General features: G+C 40.8%; 1 protein-coding gene across 3 annotated transcripts in view; it reads left to right on the forward strand.

The window, feature by feature from the left end:
* ST8SIA5 (ST8 alpha-N-acetyl-neuraminide alpha-2,8-sialyltransferase 5) overlaps positions 1 to 16530 on the forward strand; it is a 40483-nt gene that overhangs the window by 18560 nt on the left and 5393 nt on the right. For 2 of the 3 annotated variants that reach the window (XM_026086436.1, XM_026086435.1), the window contains 3 exons: positions 8095 to 8187; positions 10957 to 11043; positions 14159 to 14303. In XM_026086436.1, the coding sequence (XP_025942221.1) occupies positions 8095 to 8187; positions 10957 to 11043; positions 14159 to 14303 (325 nt within the window). The remainder of the gene's footprint in view (positions 1 to 8094; positions 8188 to 10956; positions 11044 to 14158; positions 14304 to 16530) is intronic. The other variant, XM_026086437.1, reaches the window with a different exon arrangement.

A 16530-nucleotide genomic window follows, 5' to 3' on the forward strand; every position in this document is an offset into this window, starting at 1 on the left:
GATGAAGTTGTGAGTACTTGCAATCAGTAAAAATATACTTAATGAAACATTCAACCACACCCCAAAGCTATCAGGTGACCTGGCTGACTGTGGATGTGTACTTTCAGCCCAAGAAGGACTAGATGGTGGCTGCAGGCACTTTGAAATATGGCTGTCCTCCATCAGAAACAATAATCTTGCTCAGATGCAGTTTCAACCAGTTGTTCTTCATCTAATATTGGGTTATTTTTGCTGGTTGTGTATCAGCCGTTGCTTTCCATGGCTATTGCTCAGCTTTCTACCTTTTGCTCTGTATCTTGTGCAAAGCCTTAGAAATCTTAGAACATCCTTGCAGGGAGTTAAGTTAAAAAGTTCTGTGTGGTGCTGGTTATCCGAAGTAAAATATGAGGCTGTTTCCTAGACCCCTGCTTTCTTATTCTCTGTTGTCCTTTTAATATGTTTTGCAACTTACTGGGATTATATGTGAAGAAGCTGTCTTAATGGTTTGATGATCTATCCAGCATATTGGTTGGGTTTTCATGTTCTCAACCATCTTCAGTTCACCTGAGGTGAAGATCTTGTGAGACCACAAGAGCCTTAGATGGGTGAGCAAAGAAGTGAGCTTTATACTTTCGGGCCTGTTAATTTGTACATTCAGTTCTTCAATATTACAAAACTGGAGCTCTGTCCCCAGTGGCAACAAAACAGAATATCTAATCAACTGGATTCATGTTATATACTTTTTCCAAGACTGTGCATAAGGGTTTGAGCCTTCAAACCTCACGGCCAGGATGGTAGCTGAGGATGTTCCTTATCTCGTGGTGCTGAACTCCTAATACAAAGCTGCTAAGATCTTGAGAACCATGAAAAAAAAAAAAGCCATTGCTTGCAATGAAAAAATAAAATGTGTTGTTCAGATGTTATTGATGTATAAGTGTTGTCATGTGTTTTGTTATGCCTCCCAGGTGGTCATATGGTTAACAAGATCAGAGGCTTATTTCAATCAGAGTGACGGGAATGGACTTGATTAAAACAGCCAAACAGCAGTATATTTAAAACAGGGGAGTTCTGAAATGACATTAGTAAAATAGGACTTCCTGCAGCATACCCCACTGCTGTGTGCCAGGAGCTGATGTTGTTTTGATACAGTGAACATGAAAGAAAAGAAAGACCAAAGTATCTCCAAAATTTTGATTTAGTWTACTGTCCAATAATCGTTCTGAGGGCAACACACTGTGCAGTGGGAAAACCTCTAAAGGAAGATGCATGGCAATGTGTGTGTGCGAGATGACCCAGAAAGCACAGGGGGCTGTGGTGTTACATTTGTTTAGTTTGGGAATATGGTCTGCAAGATGGGCCTGTCCCAGGCAAGCGAACAAACTGCAGGAGGTGGCCTGATCTTTGCTCTGTCACTAGAGCTGTTTCTGCTTTAGCTCCTGCTGTTACACCCACAGCTGCTGGAGTAGAGGTGTATTGGATAGTATATTGGACTGAAATTTTGGAGGGACTTTGGTCCCAAATAAGCGGACAGACGAGGCAGGAACAATTCTGCACTGGCAGGAGTGTATGTTTGGTCAGTTCTCATTGCTAATGATTGTAGTGAGCTTACTGGGCAGCTGAGCCAAGCAGTCCCAAATGATTCATGTATTGAGATGTGAGGACAGGAGATCAAAATCAGAATGGCAGCGAGCAGCAAGTGCCAATTTGCCAGGAGCTTTCATAGTACTGGTGAAAAAATATCCTCAGGGCATCACAGCTATCATCTTAACTGTATGGATGCGTAAATTGTCTGTGAAGTCATGCAACTAGATCAAAATAAGAACTCAAGAATAGGGACATCTCTGAGATTTAACAGATGGATTCATGAATTTTTCTCAAGTTACTTGGGAGGGATGTAGAGCTATCAATGAACCACTTTTAAAGGACAGAAATATAAAAGCCACTCCTCTTCTGTGGATGATCAAACATGAATTTAGGTCTAGTCTGTGGAAGCATTTTTTGTTGTTTTACATAAAAATCTTTAATTTGGAAAATTGCAGGGAATCTTGGGAAACCACTTTGCTTTGGTGTCCAGGCATATCTGATGCCATCTCTTATCAAAAAGCAGAAAAACTCTTGACAATGTAAAGAAATGAATCTAGCCAAACATTTCAGAATATCCTAGGTGGAAAATCAGGAGGTTCATGAATTAATAAATTTTAACCTCATCTAGGCAAATCTCCTGGGAACCGTGAGCCCATGTTCAAGCTCCTGACTTCTGTTTGATTACTGTGGTTCTTCTAGAAAGAAAACCAGGCTGGAACTAAAGATGTTATTTCTATCTTCAGCTTCCAGGCACTGGATACTGTTTTTCCTTGCTCTGCTTTATTGAAAAGCTTCCTGCTACTAGGAATTGCTTTCTGGTGTAGTATATCCCTACTCAGTCACCATATTTTTAGATTAAGCTTCATATGCCTCATACTTTTTGTCATCCAAATCATTTTATAGGTCCTTTCCTAATTCTCCCCAGTATTTCAAACCCTTTTCAAAGTTGGAATACCAGAAGTGGATGCAGTAGTCCAGAAGTGCTTCACCATGTAATATATTGGAAAATGTATCACCATTTTCTCCTGCTTAATATTTTCATTCTTTTGCTTTCAGTGCCACATTTCGTTCTTAGCTACAACCACATACTGAAAGTCTGTGATCAGTTGGACCTCTACAGTTACCTCCAATTTCTGCAAATTCTGCCTGTTTCCAAACAAATTTATTCACCTCCCACTCTGTTACAATTGTTCTTGATTATTATTAATGTTACCACTTATCTTTGATAAGGATTCACAACTATATGTGTAGCTGTACAACAATCGTTAGTATTTCCTAAACACCAAATTTTTAATTCAAATTTATTGTGGAAACCTAGTAGCATTAGAGCTGTTCTTGGTAAAATATTAAAACCAGTTAATGCCAGTGATATTGGCATCAGCAGTGTGGTAGCCAGGAGGAATATGAACCATCTCATTTTAAATTTGTTGTCTTTTAGGAGGAACTGGTCAAATAGTTTTACCAACTCCTATGGAAGAAGACTATAGCTTCTTCAGCCTCCCACTCCGTGCCCACAGCAGCTAGTCTCTCTCTTCAGTCTTTCAGGCACCAGCCTACTGTAGACAAGTCAATACAGACTCTCAAGCTGCAGAAACAGCACATGCAGCAATGTGATTTTTTTTCTGTCACAGCCCTAGAGAAGTGTAAATTAATCCATGAAACATTTCTGCTTCATCTGCCAGTTCTGGGAGTAGGGGGATCTCGTTTAACAACAGTTACATCCACAGGTGTTTTCTTTTGCAAGGTATGGTATGAAAGGTCATTTGATTTTCATTAACTTCAGAGGCTGCTCATGTTCTCAGTGGTAATCCTGTAGTCTGGGCAATGTCAATGAGAACAGAAGCCCAGGGTCCCAGTTCCTGCCCACCACAGACTTACCTGTCAATTAGCTTCTACATCATCTTTATCTGTCAAACAGGGAAGTGTACCTAAGTGCCTTCCAACCAAGATCAATGCGTATGTACACAATCTTAGGAGTATATGCCATGCTAAGTGRTATGAAACACAATCTGAGGGAAAAAAAGAATCGCTGAGACCAACTCCCTCAACCTTTTGGCCAAATCTTGTAGATCTTAATGTCGTAGGGAAATACTAATGGAGGCAAAAGCCTCTCACTCACAATGTGCTCTTTGATGATGTCAACACCTAATTTGCACTGCTCTGAGTGAGTTTTCCAGAATCCCTATAGCCACAATGCGCTCCTCCTCAGCCACCTTCTTGCTATGTGGCTATATCAATTTTAGATCATGGGCTGACCCTGCTGGGTGAGTGTGAATCCCCACAAGCTTTGAAGATTGTACACTTGTAAGGTTCCTGAGTAGGGAAGGTGAACCTAGACTTGGGGCTGGCCATGGATCTGCCTTTTCTGATGTATGCAGGCTCTGCTAATTGAACTTTTCTCTTAATAAGTATTTAGTAGAAGCCTGCAGGGCTTGGTTCATTTATTCTCATTTTTAGTCACTGGATAATGTGTCTTTTTGGAAAGATCTTTGTTTTTCCTGCAGGAGAGGCAGAATCCTTCCTGCAGTACTCAGTTCTCTTGCAACCTAAGTGCTGCAGCCTCACCATGAGCAGTGCAGAATTGTCGCTGCAGGAACTAGCAAAACAGGAAGGAGGCTTGTGCAGGAGAAAATGATCTCTTTTAAAAGATGCCTGACAATTACCCTCAATTATATTTTAACACTTTTTGCAATATATCAGACGAATCAGTGCCCCAGTCCAAGTGTCTCTTGAAGGCAGGAGTGAAGTCTCCGACCTTCTAATTCATGCAGCATGATCAAGAAAATCTTACTTTTGATCAAAGCAGGACAAACCTGACTGCAGATGATCAAAGACCTGAGAGTTACAGTAGCTAGTGTACTGGGGAGCCAACTCTGCCTTTCACTGGTGAACTCAGTAAGCTGCTCAGCTATAAGTGAGATTGCAATGGGAGACATGAAGGTTAGACAAGAAGAAAGTCTCAGTCAGAGCTGGAAAATTACAAAGTGAATAGTGTTTCATTTCTGGGCATTCAGTACTGAGGGTCATAAAGAAAGAATCCTCTCCCAGCACTTGCAGCTTGTGTGATGTTAAGATACAGGATTTGATCATGGAAAAATGCTTTAGATTAGAAAATTAGAACTGACCTGAATGGACATGGAGCAGTGAGTTGTGTGTAGTGTCCAGTTCTGTTGGAAAACACAACCCCTGCCTTCTGTGTGTAAATGTGTGGTATGTCCTGATTCAGTTGTAGTTGTGTTCCCTATTATAAAGAATCATGGATTTCTGTGCTGATAGGTTTTCCTGTAGACTTGTGATCTTTGACGAATAAAAGTTATTTAGATTTCAGCAAGGGAAGGGAAGGCAAGGCAGGGACGGGAAATTTTGGGGCTACCGTGTAAACTCTTTGTATTGTGGATGTAAAACATGGCTGTCATTCTTGTAAAGCTGAAATGCAGACCTTTTCCATAGCAAAAGGAGTAGCATAGTCAGAAGTGTCAGTTGTCATTAATCAATAGCATAAATCAAAATAAACTGCACTATGCCCTTACTTCCTAGCTGGGTATCAAACAGACTGAGGAAGACTATGGGKAGGACAGCTTCCATTTGTGCTAATTAGGCTTTCTGACACGCTAATGTATCTTCATTCACCAGGAACTACATGGTTTAGAGTGGGAGTTAAAGGCAGAACCAGCACTCAAAACCCAGGGAGTGGGTGAGACTGAGCTTCTGAGAGAGCATGGTGGGCTAGTTTCCAAGTGCAGCAAGGATCTGGGCCCTGCTGAGCGGAGGAGCTGGATTTAAAGGACATCTGAAGTGGCTGAGGGAGGCCCATATTCCTTGCGTCAGAGCCTTGTGCTGTGCGAAACCTGCATCCTGGAAAAACACAATGCGAAACACTTCTGAGGGAAGAGGTTGGCCAGTGCTTCAGGGATCTGCCTCTGCTAATCCACCTCAGTGTCTGAAGCAGGGGGGAAATGTTGTGAAGCAAATAAATGATAGGAATACTTCAGGGAGAAAGAGAGGAAAAATGGATTTTTAAAAATCTGTTAATTAGATGCTGTCTCATGGATTAATGTTATTGTCGTATCATTAATGCTTGCAATCTAACTGCTGCACCATCAGTGCTAAGGAGGCTTAGTGTCTGGCTGGATGCTTCAGACCTGGTCCAGGGCTTGTGAATGACAGTCCAGATGATGGTGATTCAGTGGCTCAGGATGAGTTAGCTTCAATCAAGTTCACTCTGTGGCAAGTAGCTTCTTCTTCCCGCTCTGTGCAGACAAAATGACTGCATGGACATGGAGACCAAGTAGAGCAACCACCCTGAGAGTCCCCTGGTGTCAGGCAGTGACTGTGGCTCCACAAGGAGCCAAATTGTGAACTCAACACTCCCAGTGAGTCTGCTGGAAACTTTGAAGCTATTTAGGAGATGAGGTACTTCTCGTGAGAGTTAATGACTTGCAGGACAGTGCTTTTCTAAACCGTAGGCTAATGGAATAACTCCGTTTCAAATGCAGTTCTCCTCATTACCCTTCTGCCTCTCTGGCAACACATCCTTTTTCTTCTCTATTTTTGGTTTGTGGATTGGGTAAACAGGCAATGATCAAAGGGAACTTTGGGACTTGGGAAACTTCATATGTGTTTCATAAAATGACATCTTTCTCTCTAGTGCCACTGCTGAGGCCAGCTTTCCCCTATTACAGCATTCCTGCATGATAACATGTGCAGCTTGACATCTGAGCTGCAGTTCTCTAATTTAGCAGCAGACCCAGAAGTCCACAGGAAAGATAAAAATAAATATTAATCTAGATATTTCATTCATTCATCTGTACTGAGGGACATATAGGGTACTGAAATTCAGTGTTACGTGGGAGGCCAGGATGAGGCTAATATACCATTGCTGTCCCCCTTTACCCCAAGAGGTAAGAGTGGTGTGTAACATGCCGAGTGTTGTACAGGGATGTATTCCTGCTTCTAATCATTGCGTATAACATGCATGTTCAGGGTCCCAGTTTTGTCTTGCTCAAAGCAAAGTAAAGAATGGATACCACAAAACAGAGTAAGAAAATGAGTATTGTGGAAAGAGAAAATAGTGTGCAGGCTACATACAAATTCTTATGGACATGGCTCCTGCTACTCCTTTAGTGGCTTGTCTATAAAGACYAGCAGTTCTTCAGAATGGATTGAAGTCAGAATCCCCCACAATTTTTGTTGTTAACTATAAACATGAACCACTAARGCAAATAACAATTTTTGCCTACTTAAGGATTATATATTGGGAACTGAACAGAAATAGAGGTCAAACATGGTTTTAAATGCTATTTTAAAATAATATGACATCAAAATATTAAATTTCCAATGATGATTTGAATAAAACCCGTATGGGAACCTTGTACTTTTCTTTCTTATTGAAAAGTCAAAGGATAGTTTGTAGATACAGGGTCATGAATTTTGATATTTTAAAGGATCCATTATGATAATTTGGTCTAGCCTCTGTCATTAATACCCCTTCCCCTAGGTCCTCACCTCGTATTTCTTCATTAGGTCCATAACTACTGTGTAGTTATGTGCAGTTCTTAGGTACTGAGTTTAAATCAGACTTCTAATGATGAACGGTGAAGCTGATACAGAGCCTGGTTTAAACCCTTAATCTTCTTCGTCATTTCAACATAATCTCATTGCATTCACCGGACAGCCTGGGCTTCCTTTGATCCATAGCATGAATTGCTACAGTTGTGTTTTATACCCTAGTCTGATGGCTAAGGTGGAGCAGTTTAACCAGAAAAATAAACATCTGTGTCTGTTTTAATTAAGAGTTGCATTGTCATTTGCGATATGCATGAGCATTCAAATCCTTTCTTTCTCAAAACCATCTCAAATTTTTAACAGGGAAACTCCTGTTCCCCTTCCCCTCAAAGTGTACCTGGAAAATAAGCCCAGAGAAGATTCAAAGTAGAGCTATGCAACAGGCTCCACAGACAAGATGCAACCTCCAGCATTTTGCTTTTATCCTAAGAGCAAAATTTAAGGGAATTTTTATTAAACTTTCAGTGTACACTGAGACACCCAGAGGACAGGAATGGTATTCCTTAAATGATCAGTGCTTTTCCCTGCTTTCAGTGGCAGCTGCTGTGTGCTGACTGCTGGGAAATGTAGCTAGTCCTTGTTGGTGCCTACAAGGGACATGAACTCTTCTGAAAGCATAGCCACTTACAGCCTAAACAAACGGGAATTGAGTTGAATGCTTTCTAATAACTTGTCCATTTTGTTTAAATTAGCTAAATGGAAACTGCTGAGTGCTCTCTCTTGAACATCTTACAATTAGTGTTTGAATTTCTAAAGGGATGGATAAACTGAACATGGGTGGTTGTTCTGTTATCAACAATGATGCCCATGCTTTCCTGTGAAATAATAACCTGCCTTTGGGTCAGACAGCGTAGTCTCAGGTTAGGCAGATCACAGATGACAATTTTAAGCACATTTCCCTTGATGCATAAGATATGTTTTCAAGTCCAGGGCTTATTTATAACCTTTGTTCTTATTCTCCTTCAGGTATTTTGAGTTTTATGAAGGGCCTTTGGAATACAACTCCACAAAATGCCTGGAATTACGGCAAGATATCATTGCAGTGAAGGTTTTGTCTATGTAAGTATGAATGAATGCTTGCCACCTTTCAGGTAGGATGAAAATGATCATTTACAAGGTTGTCAAAGATGCAAGGCTCAAGAGATCCCATGAAAAGGGATCTCATCAAGGATTTCTGAGGTTCTGTTATATGTGAAAGTAGTGACATTTGAATGTGATCTGAGGTCTGTTGGAAATAGTTGGAGGCTTTTCACATATATTGAGGAATTTCCATCAGGCCCAGTGTCACTACCTGGAATTAAATACTGTGTTTGTAATATTGCCTGTTATAGTATATTCCAGGCCCTCTAGTGAGGGTAATTCAATGGTAAGAACAGCCAGACTGGCTCACAGTAGATGTCCATCTAGCCTAATACTCTGTCATTGACAGTGGCCAATAGTGAAGGCTAAGAAATGCAGCAAAATGAGGTTGAATCCTTATAACAAATATTGGCATGGGGACTCTCTGAGCTATAGGTGGTGTCCAGACCACTGTAGTCAGACTCAAGAATGGACCTATTTTCTATGAATTTGTTTAAGTCTTTTCTGAGCACATTTATACTTTTGATGTCCACAATTTCCCGTGCCAATGAGTTGCAGAAGTTAACAACACATCCAGTGAAAAAGTAGGAAACTGTGATTCTGACAAATAATACAATATCTTTATTTTGTCTTCTGTGGTCCTATACGCACATCAGGAAACAAATGCATTGCCTGAGATATAACCATGAAACCACAGAGATGGAATGAGACAGAAAAATAAGGTTGCCCATGGAGTTCAGGCATTCCAGGGTTTAGACAGAACAAAGCAGGATATTTTCATGTTATCCTTTTGCATTTTCTGAATTTAGGTGCTTACAGTATGCTTAATCCCTTACTATGTCTAAAACCAGTGGCTTTCATACTTAGTAATCTTACCTACAATCCACAAGATTTACTAATGCCTGTAAAGTGCATTGAGAATCTCAGCTGAAAGGTGCTATACAAGTGCATAGTCTTAATGAAAAGAGCAATCAAGACAAATACAATTTGTTGCTCCAGGTCTGCATGAATTTTTAGCATGTCTCCCTCACTGACTTTGTGCACAGAAAAATGTAGGTTATGTCCTTGTCTTCTGTTTTTGGTACTGGATGAAGGATACACAAGTAACAACTTCGCACTGCTTGCTGACTTGCATTGCTTAAAAATAAATAGAAGGGGTGAGAATTTGACACTTCTGCCAATGTTCTGCTGAAGATACTGAGTTTTGTATTGCATTTCTGCATACTTATCAGATGGTACAGAGGATTATTCATCTCTCTTCATCTTATCCAATGGCACATAGATGTTAGTGGACTCCCACTCAGTTGGATAGAGTCAGCCTTACTTGTGCAGTTGACACCATTTGATAATGAGCTCTTTTTACTATGCTGGATTCTTCTAATGTGCTTGCAAAATATCTACATTTCCTAAGTCAGCCCTTGCGGTAATGGGCCACAGAAAGTACAATATGACCTAATTCCTTCCTGTGACTTCCACAGCTTGGGAAATCCTAAAGTCTATGCACTCTAAATATATAATTATCTTTAAAATCTTTGCTTTATTTAGACACTCAGAGCCCTCAAACCTGAAAAGAATACATTAAGATCTGTCAGTCTTGAAGAAATCTCAGATTTCAAAATATCCCAGACAGGATATGGCATTGCTCTGTAGCTCTAGACGTTTGCACAGCCTTAGTTATTTCTGTTGTCCACATATGGAAGAGTATGAACTCTAAAGTAGAAGCGGTTTCTTGAGCTTTCTCCACTTCTTTTGTCCAGGAGATTAAGACACTGTCCTTTACTTGCCACATCTTCCGACATGTTTTTCTGGGGCATATTTCCGTGAGGTAACTAACTAGTAAAGAACTTTTCATTGCCTTAAGTACATTTTCTGCAAGTTCCTCCACTTGAAGGCTCTCCCCAGTCCTTCACCCAGAATGAAGCCTGCAATTGGCTGTAATGTTAAACCCATGGCCTACAATGCAATTTAATAAACTGAGTACAGGTCTTTGACTGCAATACATCAGAAAAGTCTGTGAGGAAGAAAGTGAAATAAAAAAAGTAATGGGTTGTAATTGATGATACCAGAAAAAATGTGTTGCCCCATGTCAAAGTAGAGGAAGTAGGTGTGTCACTGCTTGATATATCTAAAGGTATATTTATTGAACAGAGGAGGAGGGAGAAATCCTTACGTAAAGAGCTTTCCATGTCCTCTTACCCTCACACGACTGTCACTACATGTGCTATCGCAGTTTGTAAAATGGATTTACCGACACCTCTGTTTTGTAGGATCTCATGGATTAATATACTCCCATCAAAATATGAGGAAAGCCTCCAATAACAGTAGATGGCAAACCATCTAAAGCATCTTCTCTACCAGTACCTCCTCTGCTGGGCCTTCCTGCCAAGTGCAACTTTTCCCCCCGAAGGCACAATAGTTGGCAGACTTGTTAGCTTCCCTGCAGGCTTCTGGCAAAATTTGGTGTGGTAGATGCTTCTTGCTCAATATGTCATCTTTTCTCCTGAAGAAATGGAGTATGGCTATCAAGGAAGAGAAAACTGTTCCAAACAACTGAAGAGCTCCATCAGTACCGGTGTATACTTGGCTCAGAGTTGACATCTCTGAAGAGAAGAAATAAAAAGAATGATGTTGTTTGCACTGGGTGGACAGACTAGTTTCCCCCATGCATGGTCCTCTGGTTGCAGCTGGTGAAGGAGTTGAATGCCTTGTAATAGGGTAAATTTTGATTTTCTTTCTTTTATCTTTTAGGGTGAAACAAACTGAATTGTTTGACAGGTGGAAGAGCCTACAGATGTGCAAATGGGAGATGAATGTCACAGAAGCTAACTTRTTCAAGTAAGAATGGTCCACATTAATGAGACTGAGTAAGAATTACTTTAGTCTGACTTTAGCTCATTATAGAGAGATGAAACCTTCACATGGATAGCAAGAGTAAGCATTATAACACTGCGACTGAAGGAGAACTGTCCATTTGAATAAATATCAACTTTTCTTCCTTTCAACAGCAAGGGTGAAAGAGAATTTTTGGAGCATGTGGGACAGTCGTCCCAGCAAAGGCAAAGAATTTGGTATGGGAAAGGCTTTTCTGGGTATGATTCACACAGAAGTGAGGCTGGAGCCAAGAGTTAATGTTTACACCTCATGCATTTACCCACGGGCCTAACTCTGGTGGTGTAAAATGGTAATATCATTGGTGACACTGAAAATTTGGCCTACAAAATCCTCAAACTGGATTTTTTCTGTACTGTATAAGTTTCTGCACAGMGTACTGACAGACCTTGTTTTTCAGTTCTTCCTTTTTTTTAATGGCTTCTCAGTGATTACTCCTTGACTATCTTCAGATGCTTCTTCTAGTCTTCAGACACGTTTGCAGTTTGTTTCTGTAATACTTTATCTTCCTTTGTATGACCTGCTCTTTGCTGAAGGTCTTCTATGGTCACTTTAAGGTGCAGCTAATAAAATTAGTCTTGTGAGGCAATAGTAGAATGAAGCCAAAACAATATTTCAGTGTTGTATGTTAGTATATTCAGGGGCCTTATTTGAGTACGTACAGTGAAAACAGATTATTTCAGAGTAATTGGAATATGGACTGGCAAGTCTCTAAGTCACTGGCATGATTCAGAGCTGCTGTTTAGAATAAGACCCTACAACTTTCTCCCTTATTCTCTTGTATGATTCCAGAAACTAGATATCATGAGTTAATGAGAGAATGTGAGAATGGATGTGCTGATTTAGTCCTTAGCATCTTTAGAAGTAACTGTTAGTCCCAGGTAGAAGTCTCATACCAGGTTTCCCAGCATGAACTCCACATGTGGGATTTCTCTGGTATATTTTTTCTGAAAAATATTTGATGGGAAACTACCAGAGTCCATTCTGCAAGACAAGAGCTGATCAGAATTAGAGCTTGCTATCACGGCCAAGGCTTAAAGACTGCTTGGAGTGAGAGGACTGGGTCTTAATGACTGTGTACAGAGTGCAATGAGCACGCTGAAGTATGGAGGTCAGCCTGGAGGTGGGAGTGATAAGAAATGATTATCTTAGACCACCTGGAGGACTACTGCTCTCTCTTAGGCCACCAACACTGACCACCAACACCAGCCCTTTAAGCAAAGCGCCCCACTCCATCCTACTGAGGGTAATGAGAGAAAGAAGAGATGAAATACCCCTGTCACTGGCTATACCAGCCTGATTGATCTGTCACTGCCTAAGAAGCTCCCACCAGCATCTAGGTATAACCAATCCTTCATTAGCTGGTTCTATGAAAAATAATCACATGAATCAAGAAAACAAGGAAGTTCAGAGTCTGTTTCATTTTTGTCTTATGGGACAGAAACATCAGTGTGTAAATGATGTTTGGGGAAACTGTACTCYCTTAAAAGCAGACAGAAGTCTCCAAGTTTGGAGTTAGACTAGTAGGTGCTGGAAAGTTAAAAGGCCAGCTCTGGGCCTCATGTGAGATGGGGGGAAGCCAGGAAAGTTAAAAGGCAGCTACGTAGAGCAGCAGGGGGGGATGAAGCATGAAAATCACACTAGCTTTTGTAACTTTAGAGAAAAGAAAACAATTTCTTGCACAATCTTCTTTCATGAGAGATCAGACATTCACATTAAGGAATGTGCCTCTGGAAAATTAGTTGGATGTTAGATTAAAGAACAGCACCTCTTGCAATTCCTTAGCGCAGAACTAATGAAGAAGAGTGTTTTCATATCTCAGACTTCACAGTGCAATTCCATTATTTGCTCGTAGTTATTTATTTAGTTAGTTAGTTGAAATTATTCATCAGTTCATTCAATATCAGTTGCTGCCTTGATCTTATCATCATATTGTGTCATTCTCCATGAGTCAAGTATATAATGGTAGCTGGGCATCACTGAAATGTTTGTATAATTCTGTGTTTCCTTTCTGRTGCTTGTAATAAAATCCATAAAAAGCACTGGCTTATTTTTCCAACTCGTAACAAGGCTACATACTCTAGAGGCAAGGTATTTAATCTAGGATATTTGAGAGCCRTTTGGCTTTGTCTTCATGTTCATGCTACAACATGTATTTTTCATTAAAGATATAAAATGCATTGACTCAGAAACAAACTGGCAATGGAGTAAGACTGGGATTAAGTTAGGGCTTTCAGTTCCAGCAATAATAGTAGAAAGGCATTCATGGAAAGATGGGAGCCAAAAAATGGACCCCTAATTGGCAAGCTGTTCTTCCTGTTTAAGTTTCATATAAATCTTATGGTGAAGAGATCGGAGCTGAATGGGTTTTCTCTCATCCCATGAACCCCATTTTTGAGATTTCAAAACTGTTTGTGTTTCCATTGAAATACCTGCCATTTTGTCTTATTGAAAATGAAAATCTGGACTATTTGTCTGAGATTTTGGAGTTGTAGCCCTGTCCARTCTCTTTGACACCAGTCTGGCTGGGCTGTATCATCTCCCTGATGGGGATATGCAAGCTCAAGGGCAAAACCAAGGTCTTTAAAAGTCTTTTGTAATCAAGGTGTGCCATGCTGCACTTAGTCTGGTAAGTGGGTAGTGTCTTTAGGTATTGCTGTGCTTAAGTCCCTGCCCTACCAGGCTTCTAGATCCCCAAATGAATACTTTAACCACAGGTTTCCTGCCCAGTGTCTAGTGAATGATGTATAGAAAGTGCAAGACCTCTAAAGCAGAGAGGACCTAATTCATTAGGATGGTTTCCGCAGGATATGGAAGAAGCTCAACTTTGGGGACTGGAGCAGAGCAGAGTTTGCACATGCATTTCCTGCAGCCTAGAGCAGTGCCAGTTACAGAGGTCTCATCTCTTCTGGCTTACCACCATTTTACCTCTTGCACAATTAAAAAGAAGTTTTGACAAAAAATACCTTGTCAGCTGCAGTTCAGAGGTATTTTCAATACTAATTGCAACTCCTAAAACATGTTATCAGCTCCTTTTATTCATCTCTTTTTCATTTTACAGGTCTACTTTGTCAAGATGTTGCAATGCCCCTGCCTTTCTGTTCACCACCCAGAAAAATACTCCCTTGGGGACTAAACTGAAGTATGAAGTGGATACTAGTGGAATCTTCCATATCAACCAAGAAATCTTCAAAATGTTTCCAAAGGTGCTTCATGCCTGTATCTATTTGCAGAATCAGCTTCACTCTACTTGCTGCATTAGATAAAGTCCTATAGCCAAGCATTTAGCAATTCACTGTTTCACATTTCTGCAAGCATTATTGCTTATCCTGTGAATATGTTTATTTCCCATGTGATATTCCAACTGATTATCCTACTTTCTAGCGGTCATCTGCTCTAATATGATCTTGTATGCATTTCTCTGGAGAATATTATTGACCAAACAGCAAAGTGGCTAATGAAATAACTGAAGAAATATGGATAAAAAGGCACTTACTGACCAGAGCTTGTTCAGGTCTCATCTACATACATTAAGTTCAACATTTAGGACTGTCTTTTTTTGGCATGACCATTTTATAATTCATATTCACCGTGACTGACTATTTTTATCCTTATTTCCATTTGCAGCTTCTCTGTGAACAGGCTGCAGAAATCTTAAATATATTCATCATAAAGGTTATTCAAAACATTTTCAGCAAATAATCCTTGACCTGATGGACATTCAAAGGGTAAATGTTGCAGGCAGTGGGCAATTCCCATTACACTCTCTGATTTATGTGCAGAAATGGGCTTACATGGCTACTGATTTATCATGAGCCACACTTCGTGAATTTAAAATGGCATATTTGGGGGGATAACTGAAATTCATCCCTTTCCGAAAGCCAGGAAAATATCCAGGTTAGGTACTTAGATTTCTGTCATTAACATTGCCCTTCAGAGTCTCCCATCTTTTAATGCATTTGTCTTCTGAGCACAACTGAGAGGTAGGGCAGTGCTGTTATCTAAATGTGCACACGGGCAACTGGAGCAGAGCAAGGGAAAGGCTCAGATCCAGAAAAGCACTTTGGCGCCTGGAGACATGCAAAGAATGAATACATCTAAGCCCAAGAGAGTTCTCAAAACCCTGCCTAATTGCACAGGCGCATGAAAGACTAAGGGTGCCTATGCTTTTGCTGGGAGTGTCACAGAAGTGCTGTTGTGCTTAACCAGATATGCCTTGAGGATGCTTTGCAGCATCTATCCAAGCCTAAGCGCCTTTGGGATTCACTGGGCAGCAGTTATGTGGCCAAAGCCACCTTCTGCCTAGCCGGAGCTGGGCTGCTGCACAGCAGACATTGGAGACACGGGGCTGAGAGCGAGCGAGCAAGACTGTAAGGGCAAGAGCCTTGTGCTGAGCGTGGGGACCTGGTTTCTGATCCCCCTRTCAGGGGTGCCTAGGCATTTCGTACTAAGGAACCACTGGATAAAGCACAGACAAGGCTATAATTCCTCYCTGTTGGAGAGCTGCTGCTTTTCTCAGATAGGCATAATTGCATGCCCTCTTGCCTAAAGTCTTCTGAATGCTATGGAAGGATTCTGGGAAAAATCACCTAGAAAAGTCATGCCACGATTGCATCTCCCTGTAGTCTGCAGTATGAAATTACTGATAAAATATGTATGTACCGAAAGGAGTGCTCTCATGCTTATATAAGCACATCTCTACATATTCATAAGATGTAGCTCTGCTCAGTTTTGCGTCATAACCCTCTCACTGTAATGGCCCAGTTCTGTTCTCAAAGATGTGATTATAGCTCTGTCTGGCTTCATCAGCAACTGCACACGTGCATTTGAAGACAGAATTTTGCCCCACAGATTACGGAAGGATTCATCCTCTCTGAGCCTGAAAAGGTGCCTGACCAAAGGCTCTAGGCTCTGCTAGTAGTACAAGTGCTAATTAATAATCATTAATGCTGGTAGCACAATTTGTGAGGAATGTGTAGCAAGCACTAGAACTTGAGCTAGGTTCTGATAAATATCTGTAATATTCTGTCTGGTTTAGAGAGATCCCTTGGGTTCTGGAAGCTGCTCGGGGACAGTGTGCAGACTTCTCAAAAGCAGGACATCAGCCTGAGGAGTGAGCAGCTTGCAGGCAGCTCAGAAGGCTGCACCTGGGGTACACTAATTTTATGGTTTATGCCCCCATGTGGAAATCAGAAGGAAAGCAAGCCTCTAAAATTGCTTCTTCTGTTATTAAGTCAGACAAAAACAGGTCATTGTCTTTTTCTTTCTGAATTAGTTGCCCATAGCATCTCTGATTGCAAAGAAAATAATCCCATCAGTTCATGTGCACCGTGGGAGTACTACATGCCAGAACCAGTGTCAGCTTCCTATGATTATTGCATCTGCAGGCTTTTTATCCAAAATGCAGCAGCACCAAAAAAAAAAAAAAAAAAG

The sequence above is a fragment of the Apteryx rowi genome, unplaced genomic scaffold (assembly GCF_003343035.1).
Source record: "Apteryx rowi isolate R43461 unplaced genomic scaffold, aptRow1 scaffold_694, whole genome shotgun sequence".
NCBI lineage: Eukaryota > Metazoa > Chordata > Aves > Apterygiformes > Apterygidae > Apteryx > Apteryx rowi.